Consider the following 18,612-nt stretch of genomic DNA (forward strand, 5'->3'; position numbering starts at 1 on the left):
TCCCCAAGGCAATGGATGTTCATAACTATAATTAAAAAAAAAGAGAAAAAATGCTTTACAGCCTCAACTATGGATCATTCTCCTTCATAGATGTTAACCAGCACTGAATGCCACATTCACTCAAAAGATGAAAACTGCATTTACAGTTAACTTCTAGTGAAGTTGCCAAGCAGATGTTTATTTTTGGCTTCCACATTTACCAAAGCCAAATGCTACACTGAGTTGGGATTTCACAAAGTCTAATTGCTTTTCTTCCAGGTTACAATTTTGTTGGAACCAAAAAGGGGAAAAAAAAAAAAAAGGAGGGGGGGAAAAGGCAGGAAAAAAAAACTGACTTCACTTTTAAGCAGGAAAAAAACCTGGTAGCATCCATTTCTATCATGTCTGTTTATATCATAGTTTAAATGAGGTTAGAATTGTGCAATCATTATTGATCAAATTCCAAACACACCATAGCTCCATCCAGCACATGTGCAAAAGAGGAAAAGGCACTGAAAGTGAATCCTGTGTCAGTCAGTCTTTTAACTTCTGCAAGCCTGTGCGCAGACTGTTTAGCACTAATTTAATTACTGGCAAGTCAGGATAAAGAGGAGTGAAAGAATTCACAAGCCCCAAGTTTACTGTTCTCAATGTTACATGGGTATTACAGATCCACTGTCCAAAAACTGGAAGATAAGATTTCACAGTAATTTTGGGGCTTGATCTCACAGCTACCACAGCTGATGATGTAATGCAAAACCTGAGGCAGCAGAGAGGGACTTCAATTCAGTGTTGTTTTTTCATTGTGAATAAGCAGTGAACCACACTGAAGTAATCCTCCAAAGGAGAAGTGCACACTGTTCAAGGCATCAATTTGGGGATGAAACACAAAACCAAGATCTTGGCTATGTCGTTATAAAGAGCCCTTTATGACTTTCTTAAGAAGACAGGTATAAAGTCCTGGTGGCTGGATCTAGCTCCAGTTTGAAAATTACACAGTCTCCTGTAATTCCTCCTATAATTTAAATTGGAAATGGGGTTATTCACACCCTCTAAGCAACTGCTGCAAAATGTTACAATGTGCTGCTAAATAATGGTAACCTCAGCAGTTACCAGAGTCTCTAAAGTGATTTTACAGGTTTAGGCGAAAGGTACTACATCAGTGCAAGGCTGTAATTCACATTAAACAAGGAAGAGGGTTAGACATTGTTTGAACTCTTAGAATCATTTTCCCAAGAAGCCACCTCAAAGCACATTTTCATTCATTGGTACGTTCTGCTTGAGAAAGCTGCGGATAAGTAAATGTAACTCGGATTATCCTCTCTTTTTCACTGAAGCTGCCGTGAGTTCAGAGAAACCTCAGAATCACTGAGAGCTTTGCACATCTTTACAGTGCCTCTTCCACGACAAATGTGAAGTCAGCTGGTATTGTGTGGACCTTTTGATTTTGCTCTCTGGTTCTGCAGTCCTTCAGAGAAAAAAAGGAAGTGCTGTTTCACCATGGGAATTACTATAGTACAAGGAAAAAACTTGGGAAGAGTCTTTTCAAGAAGAAATGTCTGTACTTTCATGCACCACAACACTCATTAAAATCCAACACCATACTGTTTGACCACCTCAAATTCCTAATTAACAGAACAGAATTTTTAAGTGTGGAGAGACTTTTAAAGCTGAATTTATAGATTTTAGCCTTTTGGATTAACATTGATGAGCGAGGATTCATTGTGCAAAGATGGTGGACCACAGAAATCATATGATGGAGGATGGACAGATGTGTTTAAACAGCACAGTTGGAAGGGTTAATGACGCAGAACTATCAGAAGCACCTGTATCTAGTATACTTTCCTAAACTGATCTAAGGCGGATCAAAATATAAACACCACTTCCTGGTGGGAACCTAGCAAACCATAAACCCACATCCTATCTGGAAAAATACTCTTGGAAAACAAAAAGATTGGCAATCGTGTATCAAAGCCTCACCCAGATTATTTTGCTGCAGGGCTTACAGATCGCTTTGCAATATTAAATTTGTTTTTATTAACACACTACTTCAGTATTACATTGTTCTGCCTGGACATTACCTATTTAATGGTCCCTTCTGGGAAGGGACCATCTTGGAATTTATGACAGAATGTGGTGGAATTACTACAGCAGGAGAAAAGGAGTTTGCTAAGATTTCTTCCCCATCCGTCTCTGATTTCTGAGAAATATTTATGCCCCTTGAAGGTAGAGGAACCTCCTGTTGTTCCCTTCTATTTATTGAAAGTAAATTACCAGGGCCACCCTAATGGCTCAGTGGAGAGAGTAACACAGGAACAGGAACACTCTTGTTCCCTGCAGCCAGTTAGGCTTGGAATGGATGTGAGAGGGTGACGAATGAATTACACTTTCCTACAATTAAATGACTGGCGACACAGCAATTCTGCAGCCTTAAATGCATAATTCCAGCTTTCCCTGCTATAAGAGGAGTTCCCAACTGCAGGCAGTTGTTCTAAGTAGTTATGAGGAGACTTAACTTTGGAGGGGAAAAAGCACAAAGCAATTATTTTTCAGGATGGAAAGCTTTTGCTTAAGAACTCCCCCAGATCCTGCGAGCTCCAGGACTGTTGCCCCCTTCTTCAACATGCACAAACACTTTTTTTGGCATGTGTTTTGGCTGGAGTCAATTGAACAAGCGCGAGTTAGAACTCATGTTTCTGAGATCCCCTTGCCAGAAGCTAAACTGTTAGGTAGTGTAACAACAGCAGCTCAAGCTTCCCACTTCACCCTGCCAGTGACCTTCGCACAGACTTGGACATACCCCCTTCCTCAGAGTGAGGAGCAATTCCCTCTCATGCTGCTCGGTCCAGAAACTCATCTCAGCAAGTACCACAAATCATGTCAGACCAAGCAGGACTATTAAAGCAGTGCTGCATAATGTGAATTGCTGTCCACAAGGGACCAGACCAAGAGACTGCCTAACCCACTTTGTTTAACTTTTTAGTTAAACAATCCTGAAAGGGGAAGCTGCATTGCTACTCTGGAAATTACAGCTTTAATCTCATTTGAACCACACATTCCTCAGTTAAACTGCAGAAATAATTTAAGAACCAACTCCCAAATAAGACATTTTTCTACATTTCCTACATTTCCTGGAAATATATTATTTCCAATGCTGTGAAGTAAAAGCAGACTTATTAATTTACCCAGGTTAAAGTCCTTCCAGTAGCCCCAATAAAATCTAACGTCAGGCTAATTACATGCATTTCACCAGTTTTGCATATTCACATAGCTCAAAGCAACACCACACAACATGAGTGGAACACTGATCGTTTCCAACTCAACCCCACAAAACCATTCGCACATATTGCATTTGTCGCTCACTCGCACTGCACTGCCCATGGCAGGAATCCATAGTGCTTCCCTGAAAACAGAGCAAGCTTCACTTCCTTTCCTCGGGCATGCTTTAATACAGATCTGAGGTGCCAGCTTTTACTGGGTTATTTAAACAGTTTCTTGAGTTTTTCTGGGCAGATAAGAAAAATAACTTGGGTGTGCAGTAAAACAAAGATATAGCTGTTTGTGCCAAACATTCAGTTTATGGCAATACTTCATAGGAATTATTCCCCATAACAACCAAACTGTCATATCCTACAACTACATCCCAGGCAACCTCCCAGCTGAACTCACTACGGCTGCTGTCTGATGTGCTCTACATACAAACACCCAGAACTAACCAGATGTTCTCTATGTAAAACATTTGGTTTGAAACACGCAGTGCTTCTTTCCAAAAATCCATTACATTTGTTTAATGGACTCGCACAGTTCAACTAAAATATCCTGGAGCAGACATTTGACTGCAACTCTACCCTACAAGCCCCATCCGCAAAAAGAAAGAAAGAGAAAAAAAGAAAGAAAAGCAAATGAGAATGCTTTATATGATTTATGCTGTCTTTATGATCAGCCAGTTCATCAAATACAAGCTCTGCTCTACAGACAGTAACACAAATCGCTTTCAAGTGTATTGTTTAGTCCTTGCCTGTGTTAAACGAGTATTTCAAATGAAACAAAGGGCCGAACTCTACTCTTCAGCTTACAAGTGTTCACGCAACTGAGAGCAGCATTTTACCCATGTATATCACAGGGGATGCAATATTTTTGTTTTATGCTCAGAGTGAGTGAGTAATGACATCCAATAATCATAACCAGTTACATTCACAGTTGCAGAGTTTTCCTTTCATCCAAGAAAGGCCTGAAGGAGGTTGAAGTACAGCATGAAATCCTTCTCCCTGATTAATTCCTTGTGAGCAACACATAACCCACAACGAGGCCTATCACAGGTTCCCTTAGACCACATTTACACAATAAAATTCCAGACAGAATGGGAATTTTACTGAAACACTGGTAGAAAACTCTCAATCTCTACACACAAAAAAACCTGTAGTTGAAAAGGATGGTTGGTCTCTGGCCTGGCTGCAAAGGCAATGCACAGTCCAGCTAAAGGCCCTCATTCCTGCCAGGTTGTGCTGACACAATGGCAACTGAGCTGTATCAAGTGGTGCCCAACAGTGATGAGCTGTCTCCAAGGCACAAGAGATGGTGGACTTTTGAAAAACTGGCACCATCCCTTCCAAGTGTGACTAAAGCCATGGAAGAGGACATTCATTTTAAGAGCAATTTTCCTGAGATGGTTATACCCACACAAGGAATGGCTCAGCACAGTGCTGGAGCAGTGGTCAACCTCTGCTCTTCCCGTGGCTCCACCACAGACTTTCTAGATGAACCTCACAGAAACCACTCCCCTCCTAGATGCCCAAAGAATGGCAGTAACAACTGGATGCTACAGAAGTTGAAGCTTAAACCCACAGATCACCATTTAATTATTTTAGCTCATTTTGGTACCCTGAAGAGAATAAAAACAAAGGAAGTAGCATGAAGGATGCCTTTCCTCATGTATAGTCCTGATTTAAAAGCTATCTTCCCAAGGGGGCAATGGGTGTCTCTCAGTTATATATCCCTATATATATCCCTATACAAGTCAGCTAAGCCTGCATTGCTTCCAGCAGGTATTTACTGGAATTTTCCAGGTTCTAGGCCACATGGCATTAGAACATGCATCAGATGGAAAGGTTGCACTCTCCCCTCTTCTCCCAAAGGCTATTTTATTTCCTCACACCAAAACAACAGCCTGCAGCTCTGCCTTGCTGAATCTGCTGCACCAGGTGTCCCTAGGCATCTCCAGACACCTTCGCTCCTCCTTCCCGAGCTGCACTCTGCTGGGGAAGCCATAATGTCTGACTTGTGCAGAGTCATAAAAATATGCAAGTAAGTGACAGCTCTGAACAAGTGCCTTGGAAGCTGTTTCTTCAACAAATGCTTTGCTGTCTTCCCCTGTCAGACTTGTATGCAAAGGACTTAACCTTTTTGTGTCAACAACAAATCACCGTTTAACAAAAAGGAACATTTTAGTTACCACACAGCATCAAAGAGGTATTTCTACCCAACCCTCATTGCTATCTTTTGTGATTAAAAAAAATATTCACACTCATATTTAAAATAACACTTGTACCTCAAATAAAGGGAGGTATCTTTCACCATCAGGCATTTAATAGAAATTAGAAATCTCAGCAGAGATCAAATGCCTTGTTGTGTACAGAAAACATGATATGAAGGCTTTCATATCTCCATCAACAGCAGGACCCCAGTTTTTCTGATCTACTGCAGAATAGCTAAATTTAGTCCCTGAACTTGGTATTTTTTCACAGGAACAATAATTTATTTTTTTTTTTAAGCCTAATGTCCTTTAACTAGTGTCTTTATTCTGAGGCAGTGCTGCTCAAGGCCAAGCACGCTGACTCAGCTCCACGGCCCAGCCAGACATTAGGATAATTGCAAGTCCCTCAAGCCGCCAGACCTCCGAACAAAGACACTGCTCCAGCCTTAAGTCGTCGCACATGTGGCTGCTGCACCAGAGTAGCCAAGGGGCTCTGGGATCACCATAGGCCAACGTATCCCTGAAAGGCGAGGCAACAGGGGAAGCACAGCCTACCAAGCACCAATGCTTCATCAGAGGCAGCCAGCCCCACGCAAGGTGCAGCAGATGCTCCCATTCAGCAGGCTGGCATCCCAGGGACCCAGCAGCAAGGACGCTCAGGCACCATGCTGAAGGTGTGGTGAGGTGAAGTGGGAAATGCTGACAGTGAGAAGGGAAGGCTGAGGAGGAATCTGGAAATTAACAGTTACGTTAGGAGCATGTTAAGCTCAGCAATCTCAGCTGCTGTCTTCTTAATATTTATAAAAAACAAGACCTGCATTTATTTTGTGGTTTTCACATTCACCTACAACTGGCTGGGATGGTTTCACACAACCCCTTTTCCCACAGCTGCTCTGTGAATGGATTTTTTTTCAAGTGAAAGGAACGACCCATTAAAGTATTTTATTATCTCCTACATTGGTAAGGATAGAGCCTGGAAAAGTCCATATTTGAGCAAGACCCAGGACTTCCATCACATCATGGACCAGTGGCAGCTTTAAGGACTGATGGCACATAAACCATGAGAGCTAAGCAAGTCCCATCCATCTTTGGACAGTTGAGGGACACAATGAGCTTATACCATGCAATAGTTTAACAGACTGAATTGAGGATTGACCCACGGTCTCTAGCTCAAAATATAGAAATTACAGGGCTCAAATAAGAGTGCAAGAACCGTGGAAGATCAAGGGATGGCTACAACCTTGCCCCCTCCATGCTTCGCAGCACACAGCAAAGGTTACAGGAGGGCCTCCACGTCTACTGAACATCTGGCATTTTTGGTGTGGGTCCAGGATGTTTAATGGGTATGGCCAGACACAGTACACACACAGAGCACCTCCGAGTGTTCACACACAGCCTCCGAGTGTTCAAAGGTCTAGGATTCCCTAATTTATACAACGTACTATGTTGCCTGTAAAGACACGGTGATAAATATATTCTGTTCAAAAGCAGATACTTCTCAAATCATAACTTGCAGATGCTCAAAGTCTTTCATGTGGGTAAGACAAATGAGAGCCATAGAGACTGATTCTGTAGCCAGGGAGTACAGGAAGCAACAGCAGGAGAACACTATTGAAAGCCTGGATACACTTATGGCTTTAATGAATTGGTCATCAAATATAACAACACACATATGCAGTTTTTACCTTGCTTTGTAGTTTGCTCCCCGCCCTCCCCAGCTATTCCCCATATATCTAGCAAAGTGGAAATTATTTTGAGTTTAGTTTATTAAATGGACACACATGGTACTCACATCTGCTGGAAGATATTTAAGGGAAACACTGACAAATATCATTTATATATTTAGTTGGAGACCTTTTCATCTGAGACATTTCCTCTGACATATCAACTATCCTAAGTACATCGACTCATCAGTGCTAATGACAAAAGGTTTTTCTATAAAATGTCTGGTGTACACCTGGGCAATTTAGGGACAAATCCTGACTTATGGAGGAGGAAAGAAGGAAATTCTTTTGTAGGTCAGAGATTCCCACACCAACGTGCCCATCACTGGTGGCATGCAAACCATCAACACAGAACACCTGAGCTGGGCACTGGCTGCAGTCTCCAGCCTTATCCAGGTCAGGAGCTGTGAGCTCCCATCCCACCCCAAGCCTGGAGGCAAACCTGCACCTCTGGCTTCAGAGAATCACTGGACAATTTCTTGGCAGAAAACATTGTTTGATCACACATTTTACAGGAAAACATCGAAGACAACAATAAGGAGAACAGTGTCCTGCTGAGAGGAGCAAAGTTGCACAGCAAGAGGAGGTGCTTTGACATCAGCATCCCAGCTCATGCAGATAGAGAGTATATTAGCATGGTACAGGAGAGAGAGACTAGAACCAGGCAGATGCCTATGTTAAACCAAAGGTCATCAACCAGTTTCTGAATGCCTGGTATGCAGCTTTTGGAAACGTGTCCCATATGCTCTCCATTTGAATAACCATGGCTATACACATGTTCACCTGCTGGTGTTCAAGGCTGATATACCCAGAGCTGGTTTTCAACCCACACATTTGTCATTCTTCCTTGGCACTGTTGTGGCCACCGCATGCCTCCTCCCAATTCTTCACTCCAGCAGAGACTCTCTAGTTACTTATTTACCAGACAAAACACAGACTAACTACAATTAGAGTTCTGTAAAGAATAAACAATTGTTCACATGAACTGCACATTCCACACGGTTTTATTCAACATGTATGACCCCGAACTACAATATATACAATAATTGTCTCCACATGGCAAATCCACATTGTGGTTCCTAAAATATTCCTAAAAAAATAATAATAATTTTTAGAACACATGCCACTAAAAAATGCAGTACATTTTAGCAATATCTAATGAAAGACTTTGTACAAGCAATTTCCATTCTCTTGTGTTCTCTAGCACATGGTGCTGTGAAACCATTTGTAAAAACACTTAGGCATTTTATGGAGTTTTTAACTGAAAGCTGCATTAAAAACATTGGCTCAAATTCTGTTGTGAAATTTCATATGTAGAGGGAATCTTACTAGGTATGCATCAAGCCAAAATGTGTCCTGTTCATTAGCCTAACTTTCCCATATTAACCTTTCCAGAAGGGAATACACTGAGACACAGGAAAGTTAATTATCTGCCCAAAATTGTTTAATCCAATGCAGGAGAAAAAAAATAAGGCAACAGTCTCTTGGAAACTTTCAATTTCTTCAGCTGTAAGGAAGTGCAACATCATTGAAAGAATATAATTTGATTTTTACTCAAAGTTCAAAGAACATGCTGTTCTTTAATTTGGTAAAAGATTAGACAAACTAACATGTTCAGATGACCCTTACTGGCTAGTCATTAATTCAGATTTCCTTACCACTGACCCATACTCCCTGGAATGAATCTGCTTCTCCAAGAGAAAGCCTCAGTGCAGAAAACTAGTATTCTGTTCTAGTGCCTTTCTCCTGAGGATCCTCATGCTGAAATTGGTTATTTCTGTCTGCACCCCTTAATGTTAAGGTCTTCCTTGGCATTCCAATTATCCAAGTGTTTGTATGAAGACTGCAGCAATTTGTTGCAACCAGGTAGTAACTCCTATGGTAATAAGCCCACAACATTCACTGTGAATTACATTAGAATAATTCCAGTGGGGTTTTTTTTCCCATTTGCTGCTTTTTTTTCCTCTATTTTTAAACCACAATCTCAGAACACATCTAATAGTTAAAGGTGGAACAAATAACAAATTAACAGCAAAACTATTTTCAAACCCATATACTCTTTCCAACTTCTCTTCATTCCAGATCTAGAATTTCCAGGCGTGCAGAGGATGACCTGAGTTTCACTAACATGCCTTCAGCACCATGAAAACACTGTCCAGATTTAGTCACATTACGAGTCCCTAAAGGAACTCGGTTTGAACATTTTAAATAAATAAATAAATACATACACACATACATACAAGCTTAAGATTTAGGTGATACGTTTTGCAAGAATCCCTTTTGCCCTGAGGAGCCTCTGGTCTCATGTGAGTGTAGCGTGGCAGGAGAGGTGGCTGCAGCAGCCACCACAGGCTGTGCAGATCCTGCTGGCAGCTGCCAGCTTGGAAGCAGGGAGCAAAGCCGCACACCCATGCGGGTCACCGCGCTGGCACGCGCAACAAAGCGGGAGGCAGCGGAGTACAAAAGGGCCAGGAATGGAGACCGAAGCTGGATGTCACACAGGGACAAAAGCCCTGGGTAAAGAGAGAGGCCAGGAGGCAGAACAGGCTGAGCTCTGCAGGCGGAGGGGTGTCATCCACAGGACCCTAATGTTATATACTCTATGTCTGGATGAATCAGGTGTTCGGCACTCAAAACTAGCTGAAACTTCTGCTGATTTTGGCTTTAACTGGCAATGTTTTCCTTTCTCATGTATAAAATGGGGGAGCAATACAAGGTATTGTTACTCTAATTGAAGTGTATTATCAGAGCTGTGGAAGCCACATTCACAAATCAGGAACCTGCTGAGCAAAGTACTGTACAGACACTTCACATCACAGCAGTGCTGTGTAGATACATATACCTGTGTCTGCCACAAAGGAAGACATCTTAGTAAGAGCAACAAAGAATGTCAAAAGAAATAAACAGTTCTGTGTTGCATTTGGACATTGTCCTGCAGAAGATGCACAATGAGCAATCAAGATAAAATCAGTATGAAGCAGTGACCCAAGTACTAACTGAAGAAGTTCTGGGGGGGAAAAAATGGAAATATATCCTTAAACATAAAAGAATTTACATGCATCAGAGGGATACTGACATCTTCTGTGATATCAGCAGCACAGGTGAGAGAACTGGGACAAATGTTCCACCTGGTTTTCACTGCCCTCAGTGACCCATGAGCACACTTTTACCCTGTTATAAGGAACCCTTAAAAACCACACTGCCAATAAACATCTGGTTGTGTGGCCAACAAGGCCTTAATTAGTGACATGACAGAGCTGTCATTCTTGGTGTTCATGTTTTGGTTTTGTCATGGTATGGAGAGATACAATCAGCAACGCAAAGGTCCTCCTTTCATGTAATCCGTTGCTGTTCCAGGTTTCAAAGACCCTGTGCAACTCTTCAAACTCATCAAGAAGCAGACCTGTTTCAAGGAAAAGATTTGCACTGCAGTAGTAAATAAAATTATTGGTTGCTTTAAAGTTTGAGGTTTTTTACAAGATTTTGATTCAAAAACCAATTTCATTTGGCAACATCCTTCTACCTGCACTTATTATGCAAAAGAGATAAATAACACACAGCAGCCACCACACATAACATGCCTGTCCAAATATGCATCACGTGCCTGTTCTTCATGTTGGGCTGCTGCTTGTCATCAATTCCCAAAATAATTAACTTTATGGAGGAACGGGTGGAGGAGAATAGTGCTTCCTCCACCTGCTGGTGAGGAGGAAGAAAAGACTTCATGGCTCAGGCAGAAAGAGGGAGATGAAGTTGGAGGGGAGGCAGGCTCCTGCAGCTATTCCCTTTGCCTCCCAAGTGCAGCCTAGGGAGAAAAAGGGAGACAAACTTCCCGGCTTTTGCAAACAGAAAACGCCTATCCGTAATCCAAATTTGCATTCTAATGAGTATTTACTCCAGTGGAATAATTTACTCAAAGACTCCAGCAGCATTTACCATCTTCACGCACCACACAAAGAATCAACCAGAGGTGGTCAATACACACCTTAAGTAAAGCTGAAATAAGTGTAACTGTGGATTTCTTGGCTAACAAACACTGAATACATAACATGAACAAAAGTTCCATTCTCTGGTTTAACATGTGCAAGATGACAAGTGGAAAAAACACCCACAGAAACATCAACGTGAGTGTTACTTCACAGGCTTGAGATATCATCTCTTCATCCTTACACTTGCTAACAGATGCCTTAATTTAAAATGTTGTAAGTTACAACTGTGTATACTGAGACAGCACTAATTAAGAAACCTTGCTGGCAAAATTAGGCACCTCATACATCATATACTGGGCAATATTTTAACTGCTCCATGCAGAATGCAATACTGTCTCTAGTCACTGTGGTAACTAATGCACAAATTCACCTAAGTTGTTTCCGATAACAAACCAAATGTATCATACAAACTACCCCGGAGCTTTATGGCAGGAAACTTTATGATCGCGTTCCACTGTGTTATAAGGAAAGACAATAAAGTTAAGAGGAATAACGATTTGAATAAACCTGTCACCTGCTTACATGTGCCAAATACTACTTTCATTCAAGTCAACAGAAATCCTGCTATTGATTTCCAATGGCACAGGATTAAAGCACATCTGTACTTCACGTTGAACTGTCTTCTCACCTTGGTTTTACTTCATTTACCAAAACCTGCCATTTTATTTCATTTCTGAGCTCTGTTAATACAGATGACGACAAATCCAAAGTTTGTGCTTCACATTAAAAGCCTGGCTAATCACACAAACCTCTTTATTAAATGCCATACAGCTAAATAAATTCTTGACAGACAAGAGAAGTGGAAAGGCGGCCAAACAGGAGAATTGCTTGAACAAGACTGATAAATGGGAATACAAGGTCCAGCTTTGCAATCTGTTACCATACAGCTTCAAATACCTGCTTACCACTGAGTAAAGAAAGAGATGATCAGCTAAACTGATAGCAGAACTGGAAGTAAACAGCCTGGACAAGAGCACCCTTAGGACTCTCACTGCCAGCTGCAATAGGATTGTCATTGGACGTGGTGCAACAACAGACAGTGCCGGCCACATCCCCTGCTCTGTGCATCCCCTGCTGGACACAGCAGCATCTGGTCCAACCTGCTCATGGATGATGCAAATATTGCCACTAATAAGAACTGAGAAAGGGAAGAGAAGAGAAAGAGAGGTGGTAAAAACAAAGAAAAACTGCCCCTGTCTGATGAGTCATCCCGTCAGTTCTTTTATCTCACCCATGGAAAGGAATCTCTGTTCACTGCAACAGCCAGACAAGGGAATTGTGAGAAAACAAGAAGCGTTTTCCATTCACTGAGATCTGGCTGGAATCCTGACAACTAGCTTTTATTCTGCAAGCAGACAAAGTGTGGATATTTTACATACACTCACAGATGTTACAGTTCAAATAGACACGTTACACCAGAACTCGCCTGTAGACTAGTTAATAATTACAAAGTGCCACACGCCAAGGCTTGCATTACTCCGGTAAAAAACTCACACCCTGGTAAGGACTTGTTCAGCTTCTACATGCCAGCTGATACAGCGAATGTTACATTTTTGTTGCATTTAAGATTGCATAGGTAATCTGATTTTCACACTCTCCATTTCAAGATGGCATTATCCATATAAATTCATTTCAGACTATAACATCAAAGTATCCTTTAGCTATGCAGCTGAAGAGCGTAACAGTTAGCAAAATATGGAAAGACCTAGTGTGTTGTTGAGTTAGATGAGACACACATCTACTCTACATCCTTTTCTCTGTGAGGCCTCTTTCCAAAGCCAAATCTCATGGTACATTACTGTCACCTTTTTTTGTTAATTTCTCAACTCCTTGAAAATAGATGTTTTCAACTTACTTGCTCATTCACTACATTTTATAATGCAACTCAAAACTAATCTACTTTTAAAAGAAGAGTTAGCATATAATATAGCCCTGAAGCTTTTGTTAGACTTAAGTTGTAAAACAGCCAAGACAGCAAACTTTAAAAATCATGGACTTAGAGTGAGCATGTGCAGAGATGTCCATCTCTGGTTTCTCTTTAGCCAGCCTCCAAATGAGCTAATAAACTGAAAGCATATATGATATGACTCTACAACTTGGCTGGAACTCTCATTTTCACCGTCGACACAAAGATATTCAGTTGCAAAGTAAGTGTTCCTTATTAAAGTCATAGCATCTGAAATTTCATTTTCTGTTTTATAGATCCTTCTGCCTCTGGCTGCGTGTTGAGCTCCCCAGCAACCGAAAGGGAAAGATAAATGTAACGTCACCAGGGAAATGCCTTGCTTTCAGATGAAATCTAGTGAAAACTCAATTAGTGTACTTCAGGACAAAGACCTCTGCAGAAAACCACCTATTTCTTTAACACAACAACGCCTGCCTCTCATTCGCCTGCCCTCTGTGGATAGTTACGTATTTCTGGGAAGGAAAAATGACAATAATTCTGACTAATGTGTACATTGCTTCAGCTGCATTTCTGCACCCGGCTGGAGCGCTGCAGCAGTGAGGAAATGCTGAAGCTGAGTTATTGCTGGACAACCCCCGGATTGCTTGAAGTCTCCAGCCAGCCGGCACCGCTGAGCGGTGAAACGCATCGTAAAAACCAATGGGGTGGGTTGCAGTCCCTGCAATTTTTTTAGGTGTCAGCAAAGTTCAGGTCACAAAAGTATGACCGAATCACGGCATTTTAAACCAGAGAAGCGAACATTCTGACAGTACTTTGTGAGCAGTGCTGGTTAGCCAGGGGATGTGACAGGTTTCTCCAAAACATGAATTTCCACTGGGGGAAAAAAACTATTCACAGTGGACCCGCATGTAAAAAAACACAGAAGAAAAACAATAAGCCACCCTATTTTTCCAATAATAACACATCCCTTCAAAATGCGGTACTACAGTACCTCCACCACTCCTCCCAGACGAAAGTCTCTCTGCAGGGCTGCACTCTGAACAAAGCCCCGGACCTCCGGCACGGCTGGGATGCTGAGCGGGTCCCCGCCTTGCCACAACCCGCCTGCCCCGCACAGGACGGGGCTCCGGAGGGGATGCACCCAGCCGGCCCCGGTCCCAAACCGGCGCTGGAATCTGATCTTACATATACCTGTATATATAAGAGAAAGGGGCAGAGAGAAGCCGCTCCGCCTGCCTTACCACTCTGCCAGAGAACCTCTCGATGGCCCGCTTGACTTTGCCATAGGTGCCTTTGCCCAAGGTCTCCTGCAGCTCGTAGCGATGCTTCAGATTGTGCTTGTGGTGATGCCGTTTCACCCCCTGCTGCTTCCTCGCCGCCGTTACCTCCGGGGACGGAGCCGCCCCGACCGGCTCCTCCATGGCCGCCGCCGCTGCCGCCTCGCCGCCGGGCGGGCCGGGCCCGCAGGAGGAGCAGCGGGGCTGCGCGGGGCTGGGGGTGGTGCTGGCGCGGGCGGCCGCCTCGGCGCCCTCCATGCCCGGCGGCGGCGGGCGCGGTGTGGCCCCCCCGCCGGCCTCGCCGCCTCTGCCTCGGCCCCGCGCCCGCGCCGGCACCACGGGGCGCGGCGGGCGGGGCGGGCCGGGGGGCGGTGGCGGCGCCCCCGCTCTCCGCCCCTTCCCCGCCGCCCGCCCCGGCGGCGGCACCGGCGAGGGACGGCCCCTCCGCCCGGGCCGCCCCGCCCCCCGGGCCGCCGGGCGGGGGGGGGCGGCAGCGGCGGGGGTGGGTGCGGGGGACGGTCCTTTGTGCGCCGGGGAGACGGGGGGCTCTGGAAGGCGCCTCAGCGGGGCCGAGCCCCGCGCCGCCGCGGGCCCGGGCTGAGCCCCTGGGCCCCGCCGGGCTGAGGCGAGGCGGAGCGGCGGCCCCGGCCCCGCGGGACTGGCGTGTGCACCTGCACGGACGGCGGGCACGGGCTCGAGCCGAGCCTGCACCAAATTTAGGTGTGGAAAGTTTTTCCAGAAAACGTCTAATTTTTCCCATTCACCAAGCGGGCGAGGGCTTCCTGTAGGGTTTCCATGTTGGTGGAGCTGGCAGAAAAACTCAGACACACCCAGGTGCCGCCTGTCCTTGGCATGGGCAGGCAGTGTTTGTCTGCTCCACAAGGTTTTTGCTGGTGAGAAACCTTCCTGGGCCCAGTCTGCAGTGGTTGACTGCAAATTTGCGCAAAGAGCTGAGGAACACCTCGTCTCTGCTTTCGGGATCTTTGAAATACAAAGAATGCGTCGGTTTTGCGCTTTCTTCATTTTAAAGTAAGGGTTACTTCTTTCACGAAGACAGCTTGAAAACTTAAATACTGACATACACATTGTTGCCAAGGTTGAGACGAATCACATGATCCCTTTAGAAAAGAAGCCGTCCCTAAGTGCATGGCTGGGGAAGGCAGATGGTCACTTGTAGCAGAAGTGGGAAACTTGCATGGGGTGGAATCATTCTGGCATTCTCCACTATGGTCACTGTTTTGGACCAACACAAAAGCTTGTAAGTGAGAGCCCTGGTTCAGTGTCTCTTCCCCACTGGCTGTTCTTAAAGTGCAGATTACAGCTGGGATTGTCTGCTCTGCAAAGATAATACACAGACCTCTTGAAATGTTGGGTTGCACTTTGTGGTCACAGGACTGTCAAGGCACAGAACTCCAGGAGCCGACAGCCCCATCCCTCTGGTTTGCTGGGGCGGTGTTAGCACAGAAGCTGATTCTTGTGCTCAGACAGTTTTACTGGCTGGCTCCTGCAAAGGCTTAGGTTTGTCAAAGGTAACTGCCTCTGGAATGTCAAGGTGACGGGGTGATACCCAGGCACAAGCTTTGGTGAGGATTCTCATTTGGTTCCTCTAACTCACCAGGCCTGTGTGTAAAGCTGGACTTCTGCAAGGTTTCTTCCTGAGACGGTGAACAGTCTGCCCTGAGGTTGCAGCCTTAGCTTCTCTCACTTGAACTTGAAAACAGAAATTTCTCTGTAATTACATCAATACACCTTCATTTTAGGACCAGCAAAAGTGTCCAGCTGGCTCAAGGCAAGTCTGCCTAATGCAGTGCTCTGTTTCTGGCAGAAGCCAGCAGCATGCCACAAGGGTTGAAGACAGAAAAGATCTTGCAGCAGTCAGAAGAAACATCTCCTGTGTTGGCTTCTTGATCTTAGGAAGCCTGATATTGGTGTCTGAGAGCATGAAATTTAATATCTATTTTACAGAATGCACCAGAAAGCGGCTATTCCGAAGCAGGAAAGGTAAGGGAAGCTTCATCCTGTTCGTATTAAAAAAAAACAAAAAACAAACAAACAAAAAAAACAAAACCCAAAAAACCCACATTTGCCCCTTCCTTTATCTTAAATGTGGAAAGCACAAAAATTCTGTGGCCTTCTCTTTGTAAGGGGCAAGATGGCATTTGTAGCTTGGGTGTTATTGTTTTATTTTGATGTTCTGAAGTGCTGTTGCATTCCCTGCAGCTGGCACAGAATAACGCAATGCCTGGGCTACCTGAGCATGCAGGGGAGGCACAGAGGGACATCTGCTACTGCTGTGGCTGACTTCCATGCCCCCAGTCTGAAACCCACTTACATAGCTCTTCTCACATTTGAGGGAGTGCCTCAAATGTGAGAGTGTAGAAATGTGTGACAGACCTTCTGCAAGCAAGGACTGGCACAGGGGTGGGAATGCAGCAGCAGCAAGAGGCAGGAGGGACCTAGGAGAGGGGCTGGAAACACAGGGAACAGGAAGGGTGCCCTTGGACTGCCAAGAGAAGTGAAAAATTGTCCTGACATGTGCTCACCTCTGCGCAATTTCACTTAAGTAGATTAAATCAGAGTCCCAGTCTTGCTGGGTGCCAGGGGTGCAGCAGTCTGTCAAGATAATTGTGACAACGGCCTGGTGGTTTTGCATGTCCAGTGCAAGCCCTAGTCCTACCAAAGAGAAGAGCAGCCCGGCTCCTGCTCTGACCTGTGCCAGCTGACCGTGCTGCAGGAGCAGCTCGGGACCGACTGGAGCCCCCCAGAGGCAGCGGGGAAGTGTCCAGCTATGGTTGTCAGACAGTCTGGAAGCTCCCTTCAGGCTGAAACTCAGTATAGCCTGCATTCAGATCCTTTATACCTCTTGAATAGCAGAAAAGCATGAATGCCCATGATGAAAATAGGTTTCATTGTGTTGTACTCATGAGCATTGTTAATATCCCCAAGAGTGGTCCCTTCTAGCTGCTTGGAAACATACATCATCATTTTCATGGAAATCATCAGTTTCAAGGAAATATGTCATAAATCTTTGCTATATATTGGATTGTGATTAGAGAGATAGACAGCATAATAAATTACCAGAAACTCCAAAATTAAAACTGCTGATTTTGTAATGGAATTAGCACAGGTACTATGTAGCATTAGAAATACCACTTTTCCTTTCAAATTTCCATGCCCTTAAAAGTGAAGCCAGTGAACATTGAGGAAATCAGATATATAAATTGAAACTGGACAAAAGAAACTCTCTGTGCTCATGTGTAATAGCAATGGTAATTGAAAATAATGATAAATACAGAAGTATACATATGTTTGAATGTATCACCAACATACAGAGATGCTTCCTTTCAATTTTTAGCAAGTCTGTGTAAAACATGTAGTGTTTCATTGTTTCTGAGATAAGCAGTTGAGTATTTCAGTTCTTTGAGTTTATAAATACCACTACGGAATTCTTCATTTCTGGCAGTATTATTTTACATAACTGCTTTTCCTTATTCACAAAAAGGAATTATCCTTCCATTGAAACCATCAGACTTCTGCTAGCCAGCTTCAAAGGAAATAGGATTAGGCTCTAATTTTCAAAACAGTTTTGGAGGATCTGTTGTGCCAAATCTAAATTATACAGATTGATTGATGCTAGGACTCTCGGAGATGTCCATGCAGTAGGAAGAATAAAGACTTAAGTGAAATTAAGCCCTCTGAATCTGGATCCTGGACCCATTATAGAGCTTTATGAGCAGTGAAGAAACTGAGGAATACTTGTAATGCCCTTTTGGAGAGGACTCTGGAATTGAGACTGGGGTTCTTCATAAGACTATAAGACTTTGAATAGGAGAGGAGCTGTATGTCCATAAAATACCTTTTAAAATTCCATTTCCAAGCCTCAAGCTTTTGTTTTTCTGGCTTTCCCTGAGCACTTAGACAATTAATGTGTTATAATTTTTACCTGTTATACTGTTCCATTTCTTCTGCTGCTTGATATGTTTTATTGGGATATCCATAGCACATAGGATGGCAGTCACCTGCTCAATTTACATCTCCAGATTACATGTGCACATGTGTGCCTGTATGCTTATGTCACATGATTTTACCCATAAAAAAACTGCTTTTCTACACTCAACATTTCCTCAAAACTCCCCACTATTATTGCTAAACTGGGGCCCTCAAAACCAGAGAAGTGAGAAGAAACAACCCAAACTGCACAGAAGACAAAACTGAAATGTAGTAGTTGAGGCTCAGCATCTTTTCTGTTGCACAGCTTTGAGAA

The 18,612-nt window shown here is 43.8% G+C and overlaps 1 protein-coding gene across 1 annotated transcript in view; it reads right to left on the minus strand.

The window, feature by feature from the left end:
• Positions 1–14,606, minus strand: part of NUAK1 (NUAK family kinase 1) — a 46,560-nt gene extending 31,954 nt beyond the window's left edge. Inside the window, exon 1 of the mRNA XM_005527529.3 lies at positions 14,313–14,606. Coding sequence (XP_005527586.3) covers positions 14,313–14,606 — 294 coding nt within the window. The remainder of the gene's footprint in view (positions 1–14,312) is intronic.
• Positions 14,607–18,612: the final 4,006 nt, after the last annotated feature.

The sequence above is a fragment of the Pseudopodoces humilis genome, chromosome 5 (assembly GCF_049639895.1).
Source record: "Pseudopodoces humilis isolate 2021_Gansu_Grassland_sample_001 chromosome 5, ASM4963989v1, whole genome shotgun sequence".
NCBI lineage: Eukaryota > Metazoa > Chordata > Aves > Passeriformes > Paridae > Pseudopodoces > Pseudopodoces humilis.